Source organism: Polypterus senegalus, chromosome 9, assembly GCF_016835505.1.
Source record: "Polypterus senegalus isolate Bchr_013 chromosome 9, ASM1683550v1, whole genome shotgun sequence".
Taxonomy (NCBI): Eukaryota; Metazoa; Chordata; class Cladistia; order Polypteriformes; family Polypteridae; genus Polypterus; species Polypterus senegalus.
In genome coordinates, this window is record NC_053162.1 from 39,465,993 (window position 1) to 39,485,145 (window position 19,153).

General features: G+C 34.9%; 1 protein-coding gene across 1 annotated transcript in view; it reads left to right on the plus strand.

Moving 5' to 3' along the window:
* Positions 1 to 19,153, plus strand: part of atp6v0d1 (ATPase H+ transporting V0 subunit d1) — a 53,555-nt gene that overhangs the window by 20,727 nt on the left and 13,675 nt on the right. Inside the window, 5 exon segments of the mRNA XM_039762948.1 lie at positions 4,152 to 4,371; positions 6,920 to 7,098; positions 9,443 to 9,522; positions 17,228 to 17,305; positions 17,782 to 17,958. Of these exon segments, the coding sequence (XP_039618882.1) occupies positions 4,152 to 4,371; positions 6,920 to 7,098; positions 9,443 to 9,522; positions 17,228 to 17,305; positions 17,782 to 17,958 (734 nt within the window).

Sequence of the window (19,153 nt, forward strand, 5' to 3'; positions counted from 1 at the left end):
CCCCCAGCCTTGACTCTCTGAGAAGACAAAGAAAAACTCCCAAAAACACCTTGTAGGGAAAAATGGAAGAAACCTTGGGAAAGGCAGTTCAAAGAGAGACCCCTTTCCAGGTAGGCTGGGCGTGCAGTGGGTGTCAAAAGAAGGGGGTCAATACAACACAATACACAGAACAGAACAAAACAAATCCTCAATACGGCATAAAAATAAAAATTTTAGAAGTACGGAGCAGAATTTAACAGTAGATGATATCATATAATAAGATTACCTATCTAGATTGCTATCTAAAAAGATTACAATATGCAAGCTTTTGAGGCAACTCAGGCCCCTTCTTCAGGCAGGATGTAATCCAATGAAATGCTTCGAACATTTGGTGAAAAACATTTGAATGACAGAGACAAAGTCTTTTCAAGACAACAATCAAACTGCTTATTGTGCAAACAGAAGTGTGGCAGATGCTCTGCATGTTATCTGTTATCTTACATCAAATCTACGCCTTTCTGGATCAGCCTGGTTCATATGTCAGAGCACTATTTTTGGATTTTTCTTCAGCGTTCAATACTATACAGCCTCATATACTGATTGGGAAATTGAACAGTAGGAATGTAAACCCTTTTATTACACTATGGATTCAGAACTTTCTTTTAATCCGTTCCCAGACAGTTAAAGTTCAGGACACTACTTGAATAGTCATTCATTCAAACACAGGAAGTCCACAGGGGTGTGTCTTATCACCATTACTGTTTACTCTGTACGCAAGTGACTTGAGCCAGAACAATGACCACTGCTCCATTATCAAGTATCCAGATGACACCATGCTCATAGGATGTATATCTGAGGAGGATGAAAGCCACTATCTAAATCAAGTGGACTGTATGGTAAACTGGTGCAATAAAAACTCTCTCACTCTGAATGTAAAAAAGACCAAAGAAATGATATTTGATTTTAAGAGACAGAAATCTGTATGTTCACCTATTGCAGTTCTGGGAGAGGAGGTAGAAATAGTGACTGAATATAAATACTTAGGAACTTACTTAGATAACATTCTTAACTGGAATACAAATGCAAAAAAATTATTCTCTAAATGCAACCAGCTCTTATTTCTCCTCCATAAACTCAAACTATTTAAAGTAGACAAGGACCTCATGTTGTCCTTTTATCGCAGTCTGATCCAGTCTGTGTTCACTTTCAGTTTCATTGCCTGGTTTAATATTCTGACAAACCAAAACTCAAAAAAGCTCCAGCAGATTACGAAGTATGCAGCTAAAGTTATTGGGACTGATGTAGATTATTTGTCTAGTGTGTGTCAGAGGGAAATGTTAAAGAAACTGGAAATCCTCTCAACTGATGATAGTCATCCATTACATGTAGAAGTAAAGTTCAGTAAATCAGGAAGGATAGTCGCTTTGAAAACCCACACCAATCATTCCAGAAACTCCTTCCTACCTAGTGCCATACGACTTTTCAATAAGAAATATCGGAGATAATGATTAAGGTTTTGATATATATCCTGTAACCTTTTTTTTTGGTGTAAATATGTATTACCTAACTGCCTTACCTTAACCATTCTTGTTTCTATTTGTCTGTTTTATTTCATTCTGTCGTTATTAGATGCAACTGAGAAGGCAAATTTCATGTTTTCTTGCGTAAACATGACTAAATAAAGAAACCTTAAACCTTACTACTATTATACAAGATTTTGCAGTATTCTACTGCTAGCAGTAGCCAAAATAGAAGATCATGTTCTGCTTTACAGCATTGGCTTAATATCATTGGGGGCCCTAAATAAATGGTACAGTGTTTTGGGTTGGCTTGACCTAAACTTTGGAAATCCCTGATCTAAGCTATTCCATTAACGATAGTTGAGAAAGGCTGAATTTATAGTGGCTGCTTTTGATATAACAAACTCCCACACATTTCAAATGACAATATTGTTGATATTTTTTTAAGCCTAGTGGAGGCAAATTTTAAACATCACAGAAATGCAGCATCCTTGGTTTGTCACTTAAGAGCAAAACGTGTGTGATGCCTCTGTTAAAAACTGTACTGTCAGCACCAAAATCTGCAGCAGACTCAGTTCATCAATGTACATCTCGAGTTATGACCAAGAATGAAAACAAAATCGAAAGCATACTGATATTTATTGCAAAATGAATCACAGCAGACTGCAGTCCTCTAAAAATAATTGAAGGTACAAGGCTGAGAGATGTCAGTCACAGTTTGAGTAGCTCAAAATTTGTAGAGCAGTCACATTCCCAGGGGACTAGTGACATTTCTGAACTACCTTGGTTAAAAACTTAATTAATCGAGACTGAACAAGTGACATTTTGCTGCTGATCTTAATTAAAAATTTTAATTATTTGCCCCTACTATATACATAACACAACTTTTTACTTTCATGTAAATCAGTGTAATTTATGAAATGATAAATAACAAAATCATAAAATATAACACGAAAGCATCTGCGCTGCAGTTGTCTAAGCAAACCTAAGATGCTGCAAAAATAGCTGTGATTTCAAGAGATACCTGTGCTGTCTTAAGATTTACAGCGTTTACATGCGTCCTTAAAGTGCTAGCACATTGGCTACATAAATAGTGTTACTCAGTGGACAGTAGTCATACCTAGAATTGCCACCTACAAGCTAATAAGGAGAAGTGCAAACCACTGTGCCAGAATCCATATTACAAAACATATTAGGGCATTCTATTCACAAAAAATATTTACATTGTTTTTTCATTGCAGCGTTGTTCATATAATAATCGTTATACTGTGATGAGCACTCCTTCCTTTATAGCTCCAGTAGAATCTTTGAATCTTTGTATGTTTTTGGAGATTGTTCTCTCTGGTGCTTTTTGAGTTTTTTTTCCAGTTATTTTAGTTTCCTACTACTGTACATTCCGAAGGCATTCAAGCTAATAGTTTTTGGTGATTATTAAATTGGTTGTGTACATTATACACAATATGAGAGGGACATTTCAATTAAGTCAAAAACTTGACATGAGACTTCTGTATGATTCACACATCATTGATTTGACAACTTATGTTGGATCTGTTTATGGGTTTTTAACATTTGGAAAGATTTTATGCCTTGCCGGCCATGATTATGATTTTTTTATAGGACATATTAAAAACTTTCATTTCTGAAAAAAATGCTTCAGGTGAAATTTATAAACATTCTTCGGTGTTTGGTCTGTTATCTTACATTTTATAAGTTTGATTAATTTTTCTGAAAAGTTTTTTATACAGATGTGGTTTGGAATAATATTATACTGTATATAAAATATTTGAAATTTTTATTTTGTTTTTTCATATTCACAGCAATTTTTGAACAAAGCAGGCAAATCTCCACAACATGGACAAGAGATTTGACATGCCCTCTGAAACGGCCACTCCCATCTTCAGCACCTAACATAACATTAATTCCATGTTTATTTTTATCAAGTGAACACTGATGTTGGCTTTGTTGCTTATTAATATGAAAGATGAAGCATAAGTGGGAGGTCTGGTGAGGGTGCAGGGATATTAGAACCTTGGAACACAGAAGGTTTAGAATAAAATGTAAAATAACGGGCAGCAATTTGATTAACTTTATTGATCCACAAGGGGAAATTGTTTTTTCACATGATCTTTGGAGGTCAGAGTGCAGGGTGATGGAAGCAGATATGATATTACAGCTGTTTTGGAAACCTGGGTGAATTCTCTAGATTGGTATGCACGTAATGGTAATCAATACACATTGTTTAGAAAAGGTTTAAGAATGTGTTATGAATTTACATGAGAAGCTTTACTAATTTTTTCATTCAACTGGGGAATGTCCTCGGTGAGATGCAGTTTGTCTGGTTTTAAATAGGAAGTTACAAGGCTGTGAACTTCACTCAGTATTTTAGTAGTAAGACAAAAGGTCAACGGTGATATTAATTGTATTAATAATTATAAGAAGAAAATAAAATACTTGGGAAGGAAAGTTACAATGTCTCTCCAGTCATGTTTTTTCTGAGGTTTTCATCATATCTTCCACTAGGTAAAGGTAGTGTGTACAGTATATTAGAGAGAAAGAGAAGTCTTAAGATTAGGAGATCTTTTGAGTAGATGAATTTTTAAGTTTTACTATTTAAAGCAGTGAAATATGTTATTTCTTTTTTCCCCCCAATAGATCTAAAGCTACATTTACAAAGCACTGATTATGGGAATTTCTTGGTCAGTTATTGATGATAAGCTGAAGGAGAAGATGGTGGTGGAATTTCGTCATATGAAGCATCTCCTCTTACAGTGTCAGTTATTGATGATAAGCTGAAGGAGAAGATGGTGGTGGAATTTCGTCATATGAGGAACCAGTCTTATGAACCATTGGCCAGCTTTATGGATTTCATCACGTATGTTCTATGCCTTACTTGAAAAGTGTAAATACTGTACATACATATTTTTGTAAACACTGGTAATACCAATAGACAAGATTATGTAGACTATTATACTTCTCTCATACATTTAACTAAAACAATCACTCCTCAGTGAATAATCTTTAAATCTTGGGTCAAAACCATACTTAAAACATACCATTTCTATTTGGCTTTTGAAAATTTTCACTGTTATTTAAGGCTTGTAGCTATTTATTTTCCTTCCCCTACATTATTTTTTTATAGTAATGTCTAATTGACTGCTGTGTTAGTAATACCTGCACCCTATAAATATGTATGTCATTGGCCTTTTGGATGTATAAAATTAATTGAACAGAGGCCTGTTCTCAGTGTGCTCTGCTGAAAGTCTGTATTCAGTAAAGGTGAATTGCTTTATTATTTAAAGATAAATACACTGACCACATGGACAATGTGTGGACAAAACGATTGCGCCGATATTTTGCTTTCACAGATAAAGTCCTAGATAAAGACCTCTATACACTTAAACAAGTTTCCAACTGTGTCTCCGTGTTATTGATGAATTCATTTTAAAATAACAGTCTTGATCCACTGTACTAATTCCCTTCTTAATTTTAAACACTTCAATCATGTCCACTCTTAATCTTTGTTGTTTAAACTGAAAAGGCTCAGCTCTTTAAATCTTTCCTCATAATTCAACCCCTGTATCCCTGGAATCCGCCTCATCGCTTTTATCTGGACCTTTTCTAGTGCTGCTATGTCCTTATTGTAGTTTGGAGACCAAAACTGCACACAGTACTCCAGATGAGGCCCCACAAGTGCGTTATAAAGCTTGAGCAGAACATCTTTGGACTTGTACTCCACACACCAGGGCGCTATATAACCTGACATTCTGTTAGCCTTCTTAATGGCTTCTGAAACTGTCTGGAAGTTGATAGTGTGGAGTCCACTGTGACTCCTAAATCTTCTCCTAAGGCATACTCTTGATTTTTAGACCTCTCATTGTGTATTCAAACCCATCATTTTTACTTCTTATATGTAGTACCTTACATCTACTAATTGCAAATTATCTGCCTATCCAACTTTCTTGGTAATATCTGCAAAATTAACAAGCTTGCATTTTCCATATAGGTCTTGTTGAAATAAGCATATTTCCATAGTATTAATCTTATTAAATTGCTCATTTTGAATACAGCCACTATTTTGTTCAGGGTAATAATGAGCTGGCATCTTTACCGGCAACTTCATGCATCGTTTCAGTCTGTCACGAGGACACTCATTCACCCACCTACTTTAGAGTCTTCAGTTAACTTATTACATAAATGTTGTGATGTGTGAGGAAAACCCACATAGACATGAACAGAACATACAAAGTCAACACAGGCAATCCATAGCTTGCATGCTAACCTGGAAATATATTGGGGTCTTGAATTTGTAAAGCCAGAGCTAACATTGGTTGATTTGATTGATTATTTAATTATTTAAAAATGTACTTTTCATGAACAGAAGATATTTGGCCTCTTGTATTTTCATGTGAAGAAAGAGAAGTGTCCTTGTAAAGTGAAAAACCAATCACAAGATGAGAAGGAACTAAATTAAAGTTTTTAATCATGCAGCAGCGAGGGACAGGAATCAGGATATAAGTTGTTGCGAAATTCTTTCCCAGAGAGGTGTAAAAAGGGGGAGCTGCTCAAAAAGCCAAACTAGCCCTTATTTCTGGTCTGACACTACTTGAAAAGCCTAATCTCTAGGCTGATTAGCCTAAACTTTAAAGGCAGAATTTCAGGTTTACACAGGCCTAAAATTAGATTAAGATTTGTAAAAAAATTTTAAAATGTCCAACTATATCAAAAGGAGAGAGGAAAACTATAAAGGTCTCTGTTCAGCAAAACCAACAAAGTTCCTTGAATATTTTTAATTAATTATTTATTATAAAGGAAAACCTAAAGCAAACAAAACCAAAAAAAACAGTAAATCAAATCTCAGTATCTTATAATCAAAGCAAGAGCCAAATTCATGAAATCAAAGCAAGAATCATAAATCAAATTTAGAAGTCACAGACTAGCAATACCAAAGTTGATGTGGAAGAAGCAGATTCACCATTTATACTGCTGGTGGCCCACCTCCATACAAGAGACACTACAGTTGAAAATAACAAAACAAATTAGTAAATACAGTATTAATATAACACAACTTTACACAACAGGTAATAACCACAATGTAAAATAAATGAAACACAGGCAGAAGAAAACCAAAACAGAACTAATAGCATAATATTAGAAGTTATATTTAAACAAAAAGACTTAAGGAAACATGAAATAAACTTGAGCCAGGGGCCATAACAGTGAGTACTTTAAAAAGTAAACATCTTAAGCTTTACAGCAGAAAAAATTCAGTATTTAATAGTGAAAATAATTTTCTGTTGCCTCTACCTGTATGTAAGTAAATGCATTTAAATATTTATACTGTGAAGGTAAAATAATAGCAAGGCATGTTTCTCTTTATTAATATTTTCAAGACATAACTTTGATATCTCTTCTTTTTCTAGATACAGCTACATGATTGACAATGTAATTCTTTTGATAACTGGTACTTTGCATCAGCGAGCAATCTCTGAGTTGGTGCCTAAATGTCATCCTCTGGGAAGCTTTGAGCAAATGGAGGCAGTCAACATTGCTCAGACCCCAGCAGAGCTTTACAATGCCATTTTGGTAGACACTCCCTTAGGTAAGGGTATCCGTTCTACTGCTTTTAGTAAAATCTGTTTAAACTACTTTTTTTGTATTATTCTTTCTGTCAAGCCATTCTCATTAAAATCTGCCTTACAATGTATGATGTAGATTCTTTATCTAAAAATTATGATTTCATAATAGTGTCCTGTGACCATGTCAAATACAGCAGTCAACCAAAACTTGCACAACTCTTTCTTTTATGTCACAGTAATAATTCATGTGACTGAACATGTAAAAAATTCCTTACAATTCATTTTTGTTAAGTATTTTACCACTTAATTATAATATCTGATACAGTCATTAATTTAGATATATTCAATGATATTTCCTTTTTGAGTTTCAGCAAGAAAACTGTTGAGCATTTATAATGGAACACATTTTGATAAGCCTGTGATAACTACAATGGCACGTTTTTCTAACAGATAACATCTGATGCTAGTTTTAAATATATTGATAATGTTGTGGTTTTAAAAATTATAGACAGATAAATGTTGCATTTTTTAAGTAAAGGAAACTGCATAACCATTGTCACAGAAACAAACTTTTGTTGAGGAGAACATTATTGAAGGAACAAAAAAATGAAGCCAGAACCTGTGATCTCTCCTGGCCAGGCACTGTGTACATACAGTTTTGGGCAGTATGTTTGGGGGGGCAGATGGCAGTAATAGGTCAGTGAAACAGCTGTGGTCTAAAGACACTCATTGTTTGATACAAGCAGCCCAGGATGGCACTATTTAAAAAGATAAAGTGTGGAAACAGTATAAAGACTGAAACGTTGCCATGGCACACTTATTGGTACCCTTTTGATGAATTAAATTTGGGTTGATTAGAAGTTCTAGATTCTCACTGCAATGAAATTGGACTAGTCTGCAATAAATCACCAGTACATTAAAGACACAAATTATGAATGATTAACCAGTGAATGATGACTTGAATGCTTAAAAAAGACCCCTTTTAGTACTTGTCCTTTATTGACAATGCTCAAGAAAAGACAGGCTGTCTGAGACCATCTATTACCACTATTGACACCAAACATAAAAATGCAAAATGGTACAAGGCTTTCTCTAGAGATCCTGGTATTCCAGTTTCCATAGCTCTTATTTTTTGCTGAACTGTAAGGAACGTCCTGATCGCGGTGGGAAGAGGAATTTTGATCAAAGAATTCCTCAAAGGTTGATAAAAATTTTTTTTTTTTTTTGGCCCAAGTAAAAGACCTGAAGAGCATAAAATTGAGTATGTGAATACGGCACAAGCAAAAATGGAGCAAGTAGAGTGAATCAAAAAGACAGCAGTTTTGATTGCTGTTCTTTGGCTATTTGAGTTGAATAGTCCATTACAACAAACTCATTTTTTTTGCTCTAGAGGCCCTGCATTTTCCTCTGAAATCACAGGTGGGTCTTTCTTCATGGTTAGTTTTTGCTGATGTGTGGAAACACTTCTCGCATACATAAAGGGAGACATTGTTGCACTGCAGCCTAACAAATGCAGTGTCCTGGGTTGCTATCCAGAACCCAGTCATTGTCTGTGTGTGGTCTGCACAGGTTTTCTTGGAGGTTTCCTTCCAAATCCTAGAAGACGAGCATTAACTGACAATTCCAAATTCACCCTTTGTGAGTGTCATTGTGAGTATGAGAACGAGTGGGCCCTGCAGGGGACTAAAACTCCAGCCAGTCCCAAATACCACCACCCATATGCTTTGAATTGAATTAAGTGGGGTATGCTAATCCTGTGTTGTTTTATAAAATATATACCACAGTGACAATTTAATTATCCTTATTTCCCACGCCTTTGACCTTTCATGTCTGTTTTTAATTTATTCACATATAGTAGTATTAGTGTTTGGTTCAGGTATTTAAAGGTGGGAAAGTGACAGTGTACCATATATCGTAAACTTCTGTTGGTATTCCCATTATGAACAAATGTTGGTAATTTTTAAAATGTTTGGTAGAAGCAACATCTTGTGTTTTTATTTCGTATTCTATGAACATCCTCTGGAGACATTAAATCAATATAAGCAAAAAAAAAGCAATGCACATTTCATTTTGTATTTTTAGTACAGTATAATTTAGTTTATGCAGTTATACAACTAACAAATGAAAAACGTTCATTCTAAAGAACAGTTATTTGCCTTTTCTTAATTTTTATATGATTTTGCTCATAAAAAGTTAAGGCTTGGTTATGCTGAATTATATAAAAGATTATTTGTTTCTAAGCTTTTAAAATATTTTTCAAAATAAAAGGGAAAACTTTATAAGTACCAAGATTAATTAGTCAGTGTATCTGCGTTAGACAATACTCCTACATGTGTTTTTAGTGTAATAAAACTTGTATTTTTTCAGCTGCGTTCTTTCAAGACTGTATATCCGAACAAGATCTGGATGAAATGAACATTGAAATCATTAGAAACACTCTGTATAAGGTATCTTTTTTTTATTGCTTAATCCAAACAGCAATACATCACTATTAAAACATTCATTCATGACAGAAAAAAACTTAAAACTGTGGAGTGCAGCAAATTTAGTGGAACAGCAACCAGAATTTTGGCCATTTCAAAACCGAATTTCATGCACACTTGGGTCCTGTTTGCTTGTCCATTGAGGTACACATATGTATGGAAAGTCGGAGTGGGATGCACAGCAGTGTATATCTGCCTAACTAATTAAATTTGTCATTATAAATAAAAATGTGTGTAACATTTAGAGGTCATTCGCTTACTGGGTTATTTCTCTGTAGGTTGTAAATAATGAATTAATGGTCATTTTGGCAAATATAATATCGTAACATAAGTATATAATTTCATGTCCTTGTATATGAAATGTGCTGCTTTCTACTGTCAGTAACTTGGTGTTTTTGCTGTAAATACAATTTTGTCCAAAGCTTTTAAACAGGACTTGACAGATTTAAAAAATAGTCTGAGGATTTGTCGCAGTCTTTATTTTTAAGGCTCATTTTTGAAAAAAGGTACGATAGTCTAGATCCACTACACCTGTGACACTTCATAAGATGAAGCATAGTAATGATTAGGTAAAGTTATTAATGTTTGGTCTTTATTTTTTCTGGAATCAAAACTTTCAATTTATTTATTTTTTGTATCTATATATAATTTAGCTGGAATACATTTACACCTTGCATTAAAATGCACCTTCAGTGTCTATGTTAGTCCTCAATAAGCACACCAGTTTGAATGTGAAACACTTTTACTTTCAAAGATGCAAAAAACACAAACTGAAAGAGAACTGCAATACAAACATCAGAAACTAACAACATCAGCGCGTGTCCGCAAGGAAGATATATTGTCTTAAAGGGGACTACAGCAATAATTCAGTCTTGGTATGTTTACCATAATGATAAACTTGACATCTGATCCCTTTTTATTTGCACAGCACAGCGAATCAAACCTCCGAAATTCTAGTTACAATGAAAACAGACTGCTTTTAATGATACGATAGATAGTGTAAAAAAGTTGACAACTCATACTGCCATAAAGAAGTTTAATGTTTTAGCATGATAACAAAGATGTCACATTCTCATTAAGTAAATAAGTAGACATATAGATAGCTCCCTTTTCACTTAGTTCGTTTTTAAAGCTATGCAGGTGTAAGGGATGACCTCCCTTCCACTACTAAAAGGCTTGTACTTATGATGATGTGGGTCAGCTCCATGCTACCGATTGCATCCTGGGAGCCTTTTCAACCTGCAACCGCAGATGATGTACCCAATGTTATCTCCAGTGCTCCAGTGTTTTTATTAAAAACTGTCAGAGCAAATGGTATTCAAAACAAAGTGCAGTGCAAAAAACTCAATAAATAAATAATCCATAAAAAGAAGTGTCTGTGCAGGTTAAAAATCCCAATAAGTAAATCCATTAAAAATAAGTTTAAAAATGCACAGCATACTGTCATTTACTTTTCGGAGACATCTCTCCCTCTTACCTCGATCAGGCACCATGCACAGACTTCCATCCAACAGACGCAGACCAGCTTTTATCCTGGCCTTTTACATGTTCTGGCTGAAAATCCCACAGCATTATACGGAGAGCCATCAAGTCCTGCTCTGCTCGCACCGCTGCTGTTACCTGGCTCCTCCTGGTGAGAGTGTGCTGTACTCCCACACATAGTGTACATAGGAACGATCCTTCAGTCCTTTCCTAAGTGCTGGCCACATGCTCCTTTCTGGGGCTCCATTTCTGTCCACTTGGTTCCTTGCATCGGCTCTCAAAAACAACATTTATTTATATAGCACATTTTCATACAAAAAAATGTAGCTCAAAGTGCTTTACAAAATGAAGAATAGAAAAATAAAAGACACAGTAAGAAAATAAAATAAGTCAACATTAATTAACATAGAATAAGTAAGGTCCGATGGCCAGGGTGAACAGAATAAACAAAAAAAAACTCCAGACGGCTGGAGAAAAAAAAAAAATCTTCAGAGATTCCAGACCATGAGACTGCCCAGTCCCCTCTGGGCAATCTACCTAACATAAATGAAACAGTCCTCTTTGTATTTAGGCATTCACTCCTGCCTGTCTCTCTGTTCATCTCTTTTACCTCCCTTATTTTTCTTTCATTTTTCTCCTTTCCGTTTTTCTCAATTCTTCTGGTCCATGCTCCTCTTACACTAAAACAAGCCATGCCCTTCGAGAAATTAATGAGACATCTGCCTGACAAGCTCCTTTGCACGTGTCTTTGCAATCAGACAGGCACCCCCGAGCCATCCTCTGAGCGAAGCGCACTTGCACCCGTTTAGAGTTTGCATGCTTGTGGGGCACTATTATTTAAAATTGGCACAGTGCCACCGACCACTTTCATGGTATTGTATGTGATTTCAAGATTTCAGGTTTACAGATTCGCACATACTTGTTTTGCTGGTGTGAAATGTATTCATGATATGCAAGTTACTGCTGTGATGACAGTCCTGGTCAGCCTGTGACGATTTATGACTACAAAGGTATTATTTCATCGGTGGACTTGTGTTACTCTGAAAAGTTGTTCACTTATTTCATAGAAAGTGTATTGATGAAACATCAGTATAGACCAGAAGGTGAAAAACAAAACAAGGAAAGAGAAAAGTACATTAAAAGAATTTTTTTCCACATTTCAAATGTGAACATCTAATAAGCAGTGTGTCAAAAGCACATGTAGAAACCAAACCTGAATCTATTTCTTGTAGAGATGACATTAAGAATCGTTATCAAATGCATCTGTTGAAAGAGTCAGAACTTACTTCGTTTCCACTGTAACTTGCCAACATTAGTAAGTTCAGCAATACTACACTGTTTTGTGCAAAAGAACTGAAGAGATGATACTTTAATACTTTTATATGTATCATACAGTACAAGATTGATAAGAACAAAGTATTGTATAAGTTAAATTCATATTCATAATTACACCAGAAAATTATTAATGAATAATTAATAGAACTAAAAAAGGTGTGTAGCATAGGTATATCTCAATAGTAAAAAAAAAAAGTAGTACAATTGTTTAAAAATGATTTAAAACCAAATAAATGCATGCATATGTACATTTAAGCAGTGTTTTGGCTACCAGCATCAATTAATTGTTTCAGTGTGCAAGAACATTTAATGGGTAATTGTTATATTTTCATAGACTCACAGTGATGCTGACTTAAAACATAAAATGTCTGTATAAATGTGTAATACAATTTGTAGAATCCGTTATCATAAGTTTCTGATCAACCTCATTTAGTTTTATCTCGTATTCCAAAAATAACAACAATTGTAAAACTAAACAAATTACCATATTTTAATAAATTAATCTACAGTATTAAATAAAAGTACAGTATTAAAAATTGTTTTATCAATATTTTGTATTTAATCTATACTAATAAAAGGCAAAGCCCTCACTGACTGACTGACTGACTCACTCACTCACTCACTCACTCACTCACTCACTCACTGACTCGCTTCGCCTCTAGTGCTGACATCCGAGGTTCGATTCCCGAGAGGGGATGCACCGAGTATGTATGCGCGCTTCCCGATTCATTTTATCTTTGCATCCCCTTGGTTTGAGACGTATGAAAAAAATATGCGGTTAACGCAGAATGTTACGTTATTTTTAAAATGTTTCCTTTTCTTACCACAAGCACAGCTGAGAAGCTTCGATGCATGTACTCTATAACGTGTTAAAAAAATAACGCATTTAATCACACTTTCAATTCCAAGCAAAGGGGAACTTTTGTCAATGCATGATTTCCTGGTACATCGATTACATTGACGCACACATATTTCCTGATGGTTGAATGATTGGAATTCCAGTTAATTAACTGTTATATTGTTAAATTATAATAAATTACTTCAGTAATTTTAACCTCAGTCCTAGAGACTACAAGTGACAGCAAATTATTATTCCCACCAGTTTCACAACACTGGGTGCTTAAATGGTGGAACTACTTCAGTGTCAGCCCCATTAACATGTTGTTCATTAGGAAATAATGGAGAATGAAAAGTTAAAAAAAACACACACACACACTAAATAGCTCCCGTGTAAAATAAGTGCCTAGTACATTTTATTTAAAAAAAAATTACCAAATTTGTTTTCAGTATTTCTACGTTGACATCAAAACATATAAACAGGAAAATAATGACTTTTTGCATTAGACTGAGTCCAATTAAAAACAGAACTTGACTGGATTAAAAAAATGCAGGAGTTCCCAGGACTGAGTTAAAGAACCACTGGACTAGAGTAATTCATTGCTTTTGAAATCTAAAGTAACATTGCTAGGTTACAGTGTCTGTTTTTTGAGCTTGTTAAAATCAGTTATTTTTTGATAAAATAACAGGGCCTTTGTAGAGTCTATGTCCCAATTACTATATATACCCAGTGACAGACCTTTGGCCCACACTGGGTATAAAGAGTGTTATGTTTGGCCCTTAATAAATGAGTTTGACACCCTTGATGTCAAAAGTCATGTGCTAGACACATGATATATCTTTTACTATGAAGGCTAGAAGTGTTATCACTGGTTTTATATGTTGCTTTAGCAGCAGAACTTTTGTACTCTCTCCAAAGTTCCATTGCTAATATTCTCACACATACATTCAGTACACCTCTCGCATGCTTTCTAAAAACAAAGCTCACACTGACTGACTGCAGACTCTTCATTACAGTATTACATCTTTTATGCACCCGCTTCAGACAACACATGCATATTTAGTTTCTCCCTCACTTACTTCACACTCTTGCCCCTTCATACTACTGGTCAAAAGTTCTAGAATACCTTTGGTTTTTCCTGTTTCTATTCAAATTTAACTAGTTGAAATGCAGTAAATAGCCTAAAATGGTGAAAAGGTGAGCACTAAACTGCCAGAGATTTAAATTTAAAGTTGAGGTTTAAATTTAAAATTTAGGTTAGCAAAAAATGGAAAAAAGGAAATGTCTGAATATTACAAATGGGACTTCTTCAGGGAACAACAACCTACGGATGTTCTGCAGCAATTGAAATAAATTAAGCCTTGCAAGTTTAAGCTAACAATTTACATAGGTGTCTCAACTTCTGTCAATTACTTAAAAACCCCTCTGTCTATCTTAAAGCAGAGTTGAAACAGCCTGTGTTACTACACCCTTTGATGTACAACTTGGACAATATTCCAGGGTTAATGGCAAGAAAACAGCAATTAACAAAAAAAAATGAGACAGAGCATTATTATCCTTAGAAGTGTAGGTCTTTCATTAAGAGAAACAGCAAAAAAAAGGTGGTGCCCTTTGTGAGGTGACTTTGTGCTGCAGGTTTGACAAGGCGAGTGGCAGTAAGAAAACCATTCCTTAAAGGAGAGTAGTAGTAACTGAGATATGCTTTTTTTGACCACTGTTAAGCTGTGTGGAGCCTTTCATGCAAGTTGGTGAACCTTAGAAATGTTTGATTGAGTTGTGACTTTGGGTATGCCAGATCTCTCTCTATCGGTTTTTCTTCCAGTTTCCAATTGCCTTTGGATTGTGTAGGACACCTTACTGGCTTACTCCATGACACTTTTTTTTTTTTTGTACTGTAGTTTCTGTTAATGAAAGGCCTACACTTCTAAGGGTAATAGAGCTCATGCGCCTTTGTACATTGATAAAATTGCAGACACTAATCATTCATCCACACCTAACCTTCTCACTGCCTACCGTATCACTACTCGTGGTACTCTTATCATATGCCTTCTCCACATTTATATATCCATAATGCAGCTTCTTTGCTTTCATCCCATGCTTCTCCTACATTTGGCATGAAATCATACTGCATTTTGTTAACTTTTTTTTTTTTATCCCTGATGTCTTCACTAGCACACTCTCAACCTGCAAAAGCTTGATTTCCTGTTATGAAATACGCCTATATTTAATTTCCCGTATATCCTCTTCATTCAGCTGGACACTATAAATTGAACTGAGTGGCAGCAAATCTATTTTTTAAAGAAATAAATCTGTTTTTAAGTACATTTTTCACATGAGATTTGGCAAACATTCTGGAATATAATGTATTTTTTGTAAAATGTTCACATAACCGATGCTTCAAATCTTCTTAGCTAAATATTTATAACACTACTTGTAGAAATGTGGCTGTGAATTTCCCAGTCATTTTGAGGTCCCTTCATCTGCATTTTAGGATTTTTTTTTCTGCCATTTCAGAAAGGGCACAGTTGTCAACAAATGCTACAATAGCATCAACTGTTTTCAGAGGAGGGAGGAAGAAATAAATAGGTGTACATCTTCTGATTTAGAGGTAGTTTTATCGGTTGTCGTGGATTAGTCCTTCAACAACAAAATTCCCTGATGACCTATTGCAAAGTTTTTTTAGTAGTGTGTAGACAGTTTTTTACTCATCTTTAGTTTAATGAATATATTAAACATAACTTTTTAACAAATGGAAAATGAAAGTATAACTAAATATCATATGCTCCTTAACAAAAAGTTGAATACAATTATGCAGTTCTGTGAAATGTACCATAGAGCTCAGTTACATCATGGTTCTCAATTTTATAAATATTTAGCACATGGCTACTATTATTTAATTCATATTTTATCCAAATCTGCAGTACTTGATTAGGACAATAGAAAAATTTAGATTAGATGTTAAATAGTTCTGGATTAGTATTTTATCTAAAGGTTGAGCTATTGAGATTTGATTGGGTCTTGCAACTGCAATGGTGGCACATACATTCCCAGTGTTATATGGGACAAGAAGGGAGACCATGCCAGGTTTTTTAGCAAATTTAAAGTATATCTGTTATTACCAGAGAGAATGCTACAGTTTGCATTGGTTATTGTTGAACAGGCCTCTTTATATATGAATGGTATATTTATATCTGTGAGACAATGCAATTGTGTGATTCAGGTTTAGTCTTTAGAAGTATTAGATTGTGGTTCTAAAGTTGTAAATGCGGCCATATCTCACCCCCCTTTTCATTGGCACTCTATAAGAATTTAATAACAGTATATTTATATTTTGTACTTGTATGTGTGTTTTTTTTCCTGTTTAGAATGTTTATTGCATTGAAGCAGGAGCAAAGCATGTATATTAAGAAAAGATTAAGATGATAGTTTAGAGTTTGAAGGGGTAGGGGGTGTGGAATTGGTGGGTGAATGGCAATGTGGCATATGTGGTAGAAATGTTGAGAGAATCTCAATAATATGTACATGTTGTCTGAAGTCGGTGCATAAAAGATGAAATGTGAGTGAGGGCTTTGTGTATAGAAAGTATGTGGGTACGGAATGGTGGTCTAAGTGTGTGTGAATTTACATATTAGCAATGGAGTTTTACTGCTTAGTCAACACATTAAACCACTGATGGTGAACCTTGTTAAGTGTATGGTTTGGAACGTTTCTTTATTATTTCAATCTTTCTTTGCTATCCGTTGTATAGATGATTATTTGTACAGTGTCTTGGAAAGAATATTTTCTAGTACTGATCAATTTCTTAACATGTTAAGAAAGTCTCGCAGCGTGTGACTTTAATGCATTAGATTGTGCCATTTTAGTTGTGGTTGTCTTCTTCAAAAATCATTTTCAAAACCTTTGTATTTGTTTTTATACAGATTCTGAGTTCTTGTCTAAAAATATGAAATCTATTTAATGAATGAGTACACTTGTATTGTCTTTGCCAACACCCATCTTTGTTTAATTCCACAGGCATATTTAGAATCTTTCTACAAGTTCTGCTCCACATTAGGAGGTACAACTGCAGATACCATGTGTCCCATCCTTGAAGTAAGTGTAAGACAGTTATTTAGTAATGAGGCACTGTTTTATGCAATATATGTTGCGTTTTTTTTAATTCCTCCTGAAAATGCATTTTTTAAATTGAGATGAGTGTTTAGGGCTACCTACTCTAGTCACAACAAGAGTATCGGGCCTTCTGCTTATCTTTTAAATCAAATGCTAATTTCTTACATTAAAGTAGTGTTACATTTATTCTGTTAGCTTAATTTGATCCAGCTCAATTTTTTTGGAAACCAATCTGATTATTTTCCTTGTTATCTAAAGAAACTGTGAAATATTTCAAGTGTTGTTTAGCTTTAACTTTTCTAACTTGTTCAGTAGTATTCTGGCCACGCATTGAAGCCTTGTGCCTGAAAAATTACACAGAATAGAAATACTAATAAGAATTTTAAATTGCTCAAAATAAATAATACTCTCAAAAAGATTTCTAGTAATGCATTATAACATATATTACTTTTTTCTAGTTTGAGGCTGACAGAAGAGCCTTCATTATTACCATTAACTCTTTTGGTACCGAGCTGTCTAAAGAAGATCGAGCAAAGTTGTTTCCTCATTGTGGCAAACTCTACCCTGAAGGTTTAGCCCAGCTGGCCAGAGCTGATGACTACGATCAGGTCAAAAGTGTAGCGGACTACTATCCTGTGAGTAGAAATAACACACTTCTCTTCATCTAGAACTTTTTGTGTTTTTATCTTTTTAATGCTTGCTTATATTATTTAATCTTGCATCTTAAAAGTGCCATTGTTTATCTTTTAAAAATCTTAACCATAAACAAATTCCTCTTCATATACAGTATACTTTGACATACAGTAATCTCTCCTCAATCGCGTGGGTTGCGTTCCAGAACCCCTCGCCATTGGTGAAAATCCGCGAAGTATAGACCATATGTTTGTATGGTTATCTTTATATATTTTAAGCTCTTAGAAATTCTCCCACACTTTTTATAAATATTCTCCGCACAGTTATACAGTAAACCCTCGTTTATAGTGGTTGATCCACTCCAGACAGATAAATGGATTTCCAAGAAGTAGGATTCTTTATTTATAAATCTAATATTTTCGCAGTTAGAGCATTGAAAACCTGTTTACGACCTTCTAAATACATTTTTTAACATTATTAGAGCCCTCTAGACATGAAGTAACACCCTTTAGTCAAAAGTTTAAACTGTGCTCCATGAGAAGACAGATGACAGTTCTTTCTCACAATTAAAAGAAATGCAAACATATCTTCCTCTTCAAGGTGCGACGTCAGGAGCGGAGAATGTCAGAGAGAGAGTAAAGTAAACAATCAAAAATCAAAAGGGCTGTTGCGCTTTTAAGTATGCAAGCACCTCGATAAAGCGGCGCAATGAAGGGATCAATGTGAAGGTAGCCTTTCAGCATTTTTTTACAGGCGCGTCCGTATCTTCTAACTGAAGAACAGCCCTCTGCTCACACCCCCTCCGTCAGGAGCAGATAATGGGGCCAATCATACGTCTCCCTGATGGTATTGCATGATGAATAAGTATCTGCCTGTACAGTATTTCTCAGAGAGAGTGAGAGACAGAGAAAAGCAAACAATGAAAAATCAATACGGGCTGTTAGAGCTTTTAAGTGTGCGAAGCAGCCTCGGGAAGCATATCGATATCATTGAGGAGTTTTATTTAATATGTAATACGTGCTCTGATTGGGTAGCTTCTCGGCCATCCGCCAATAGCGTCCCTTGTATGAAATCAACTGGGCAAACAAACTGAGGAAGCATGTACCATAAATTAAAAGACCCATTGTCTGCAGAAATCCGCGAACCAGCGAAAAATCCGTGATATATATTTAGATATGCTTACATTTAAAATCCGCG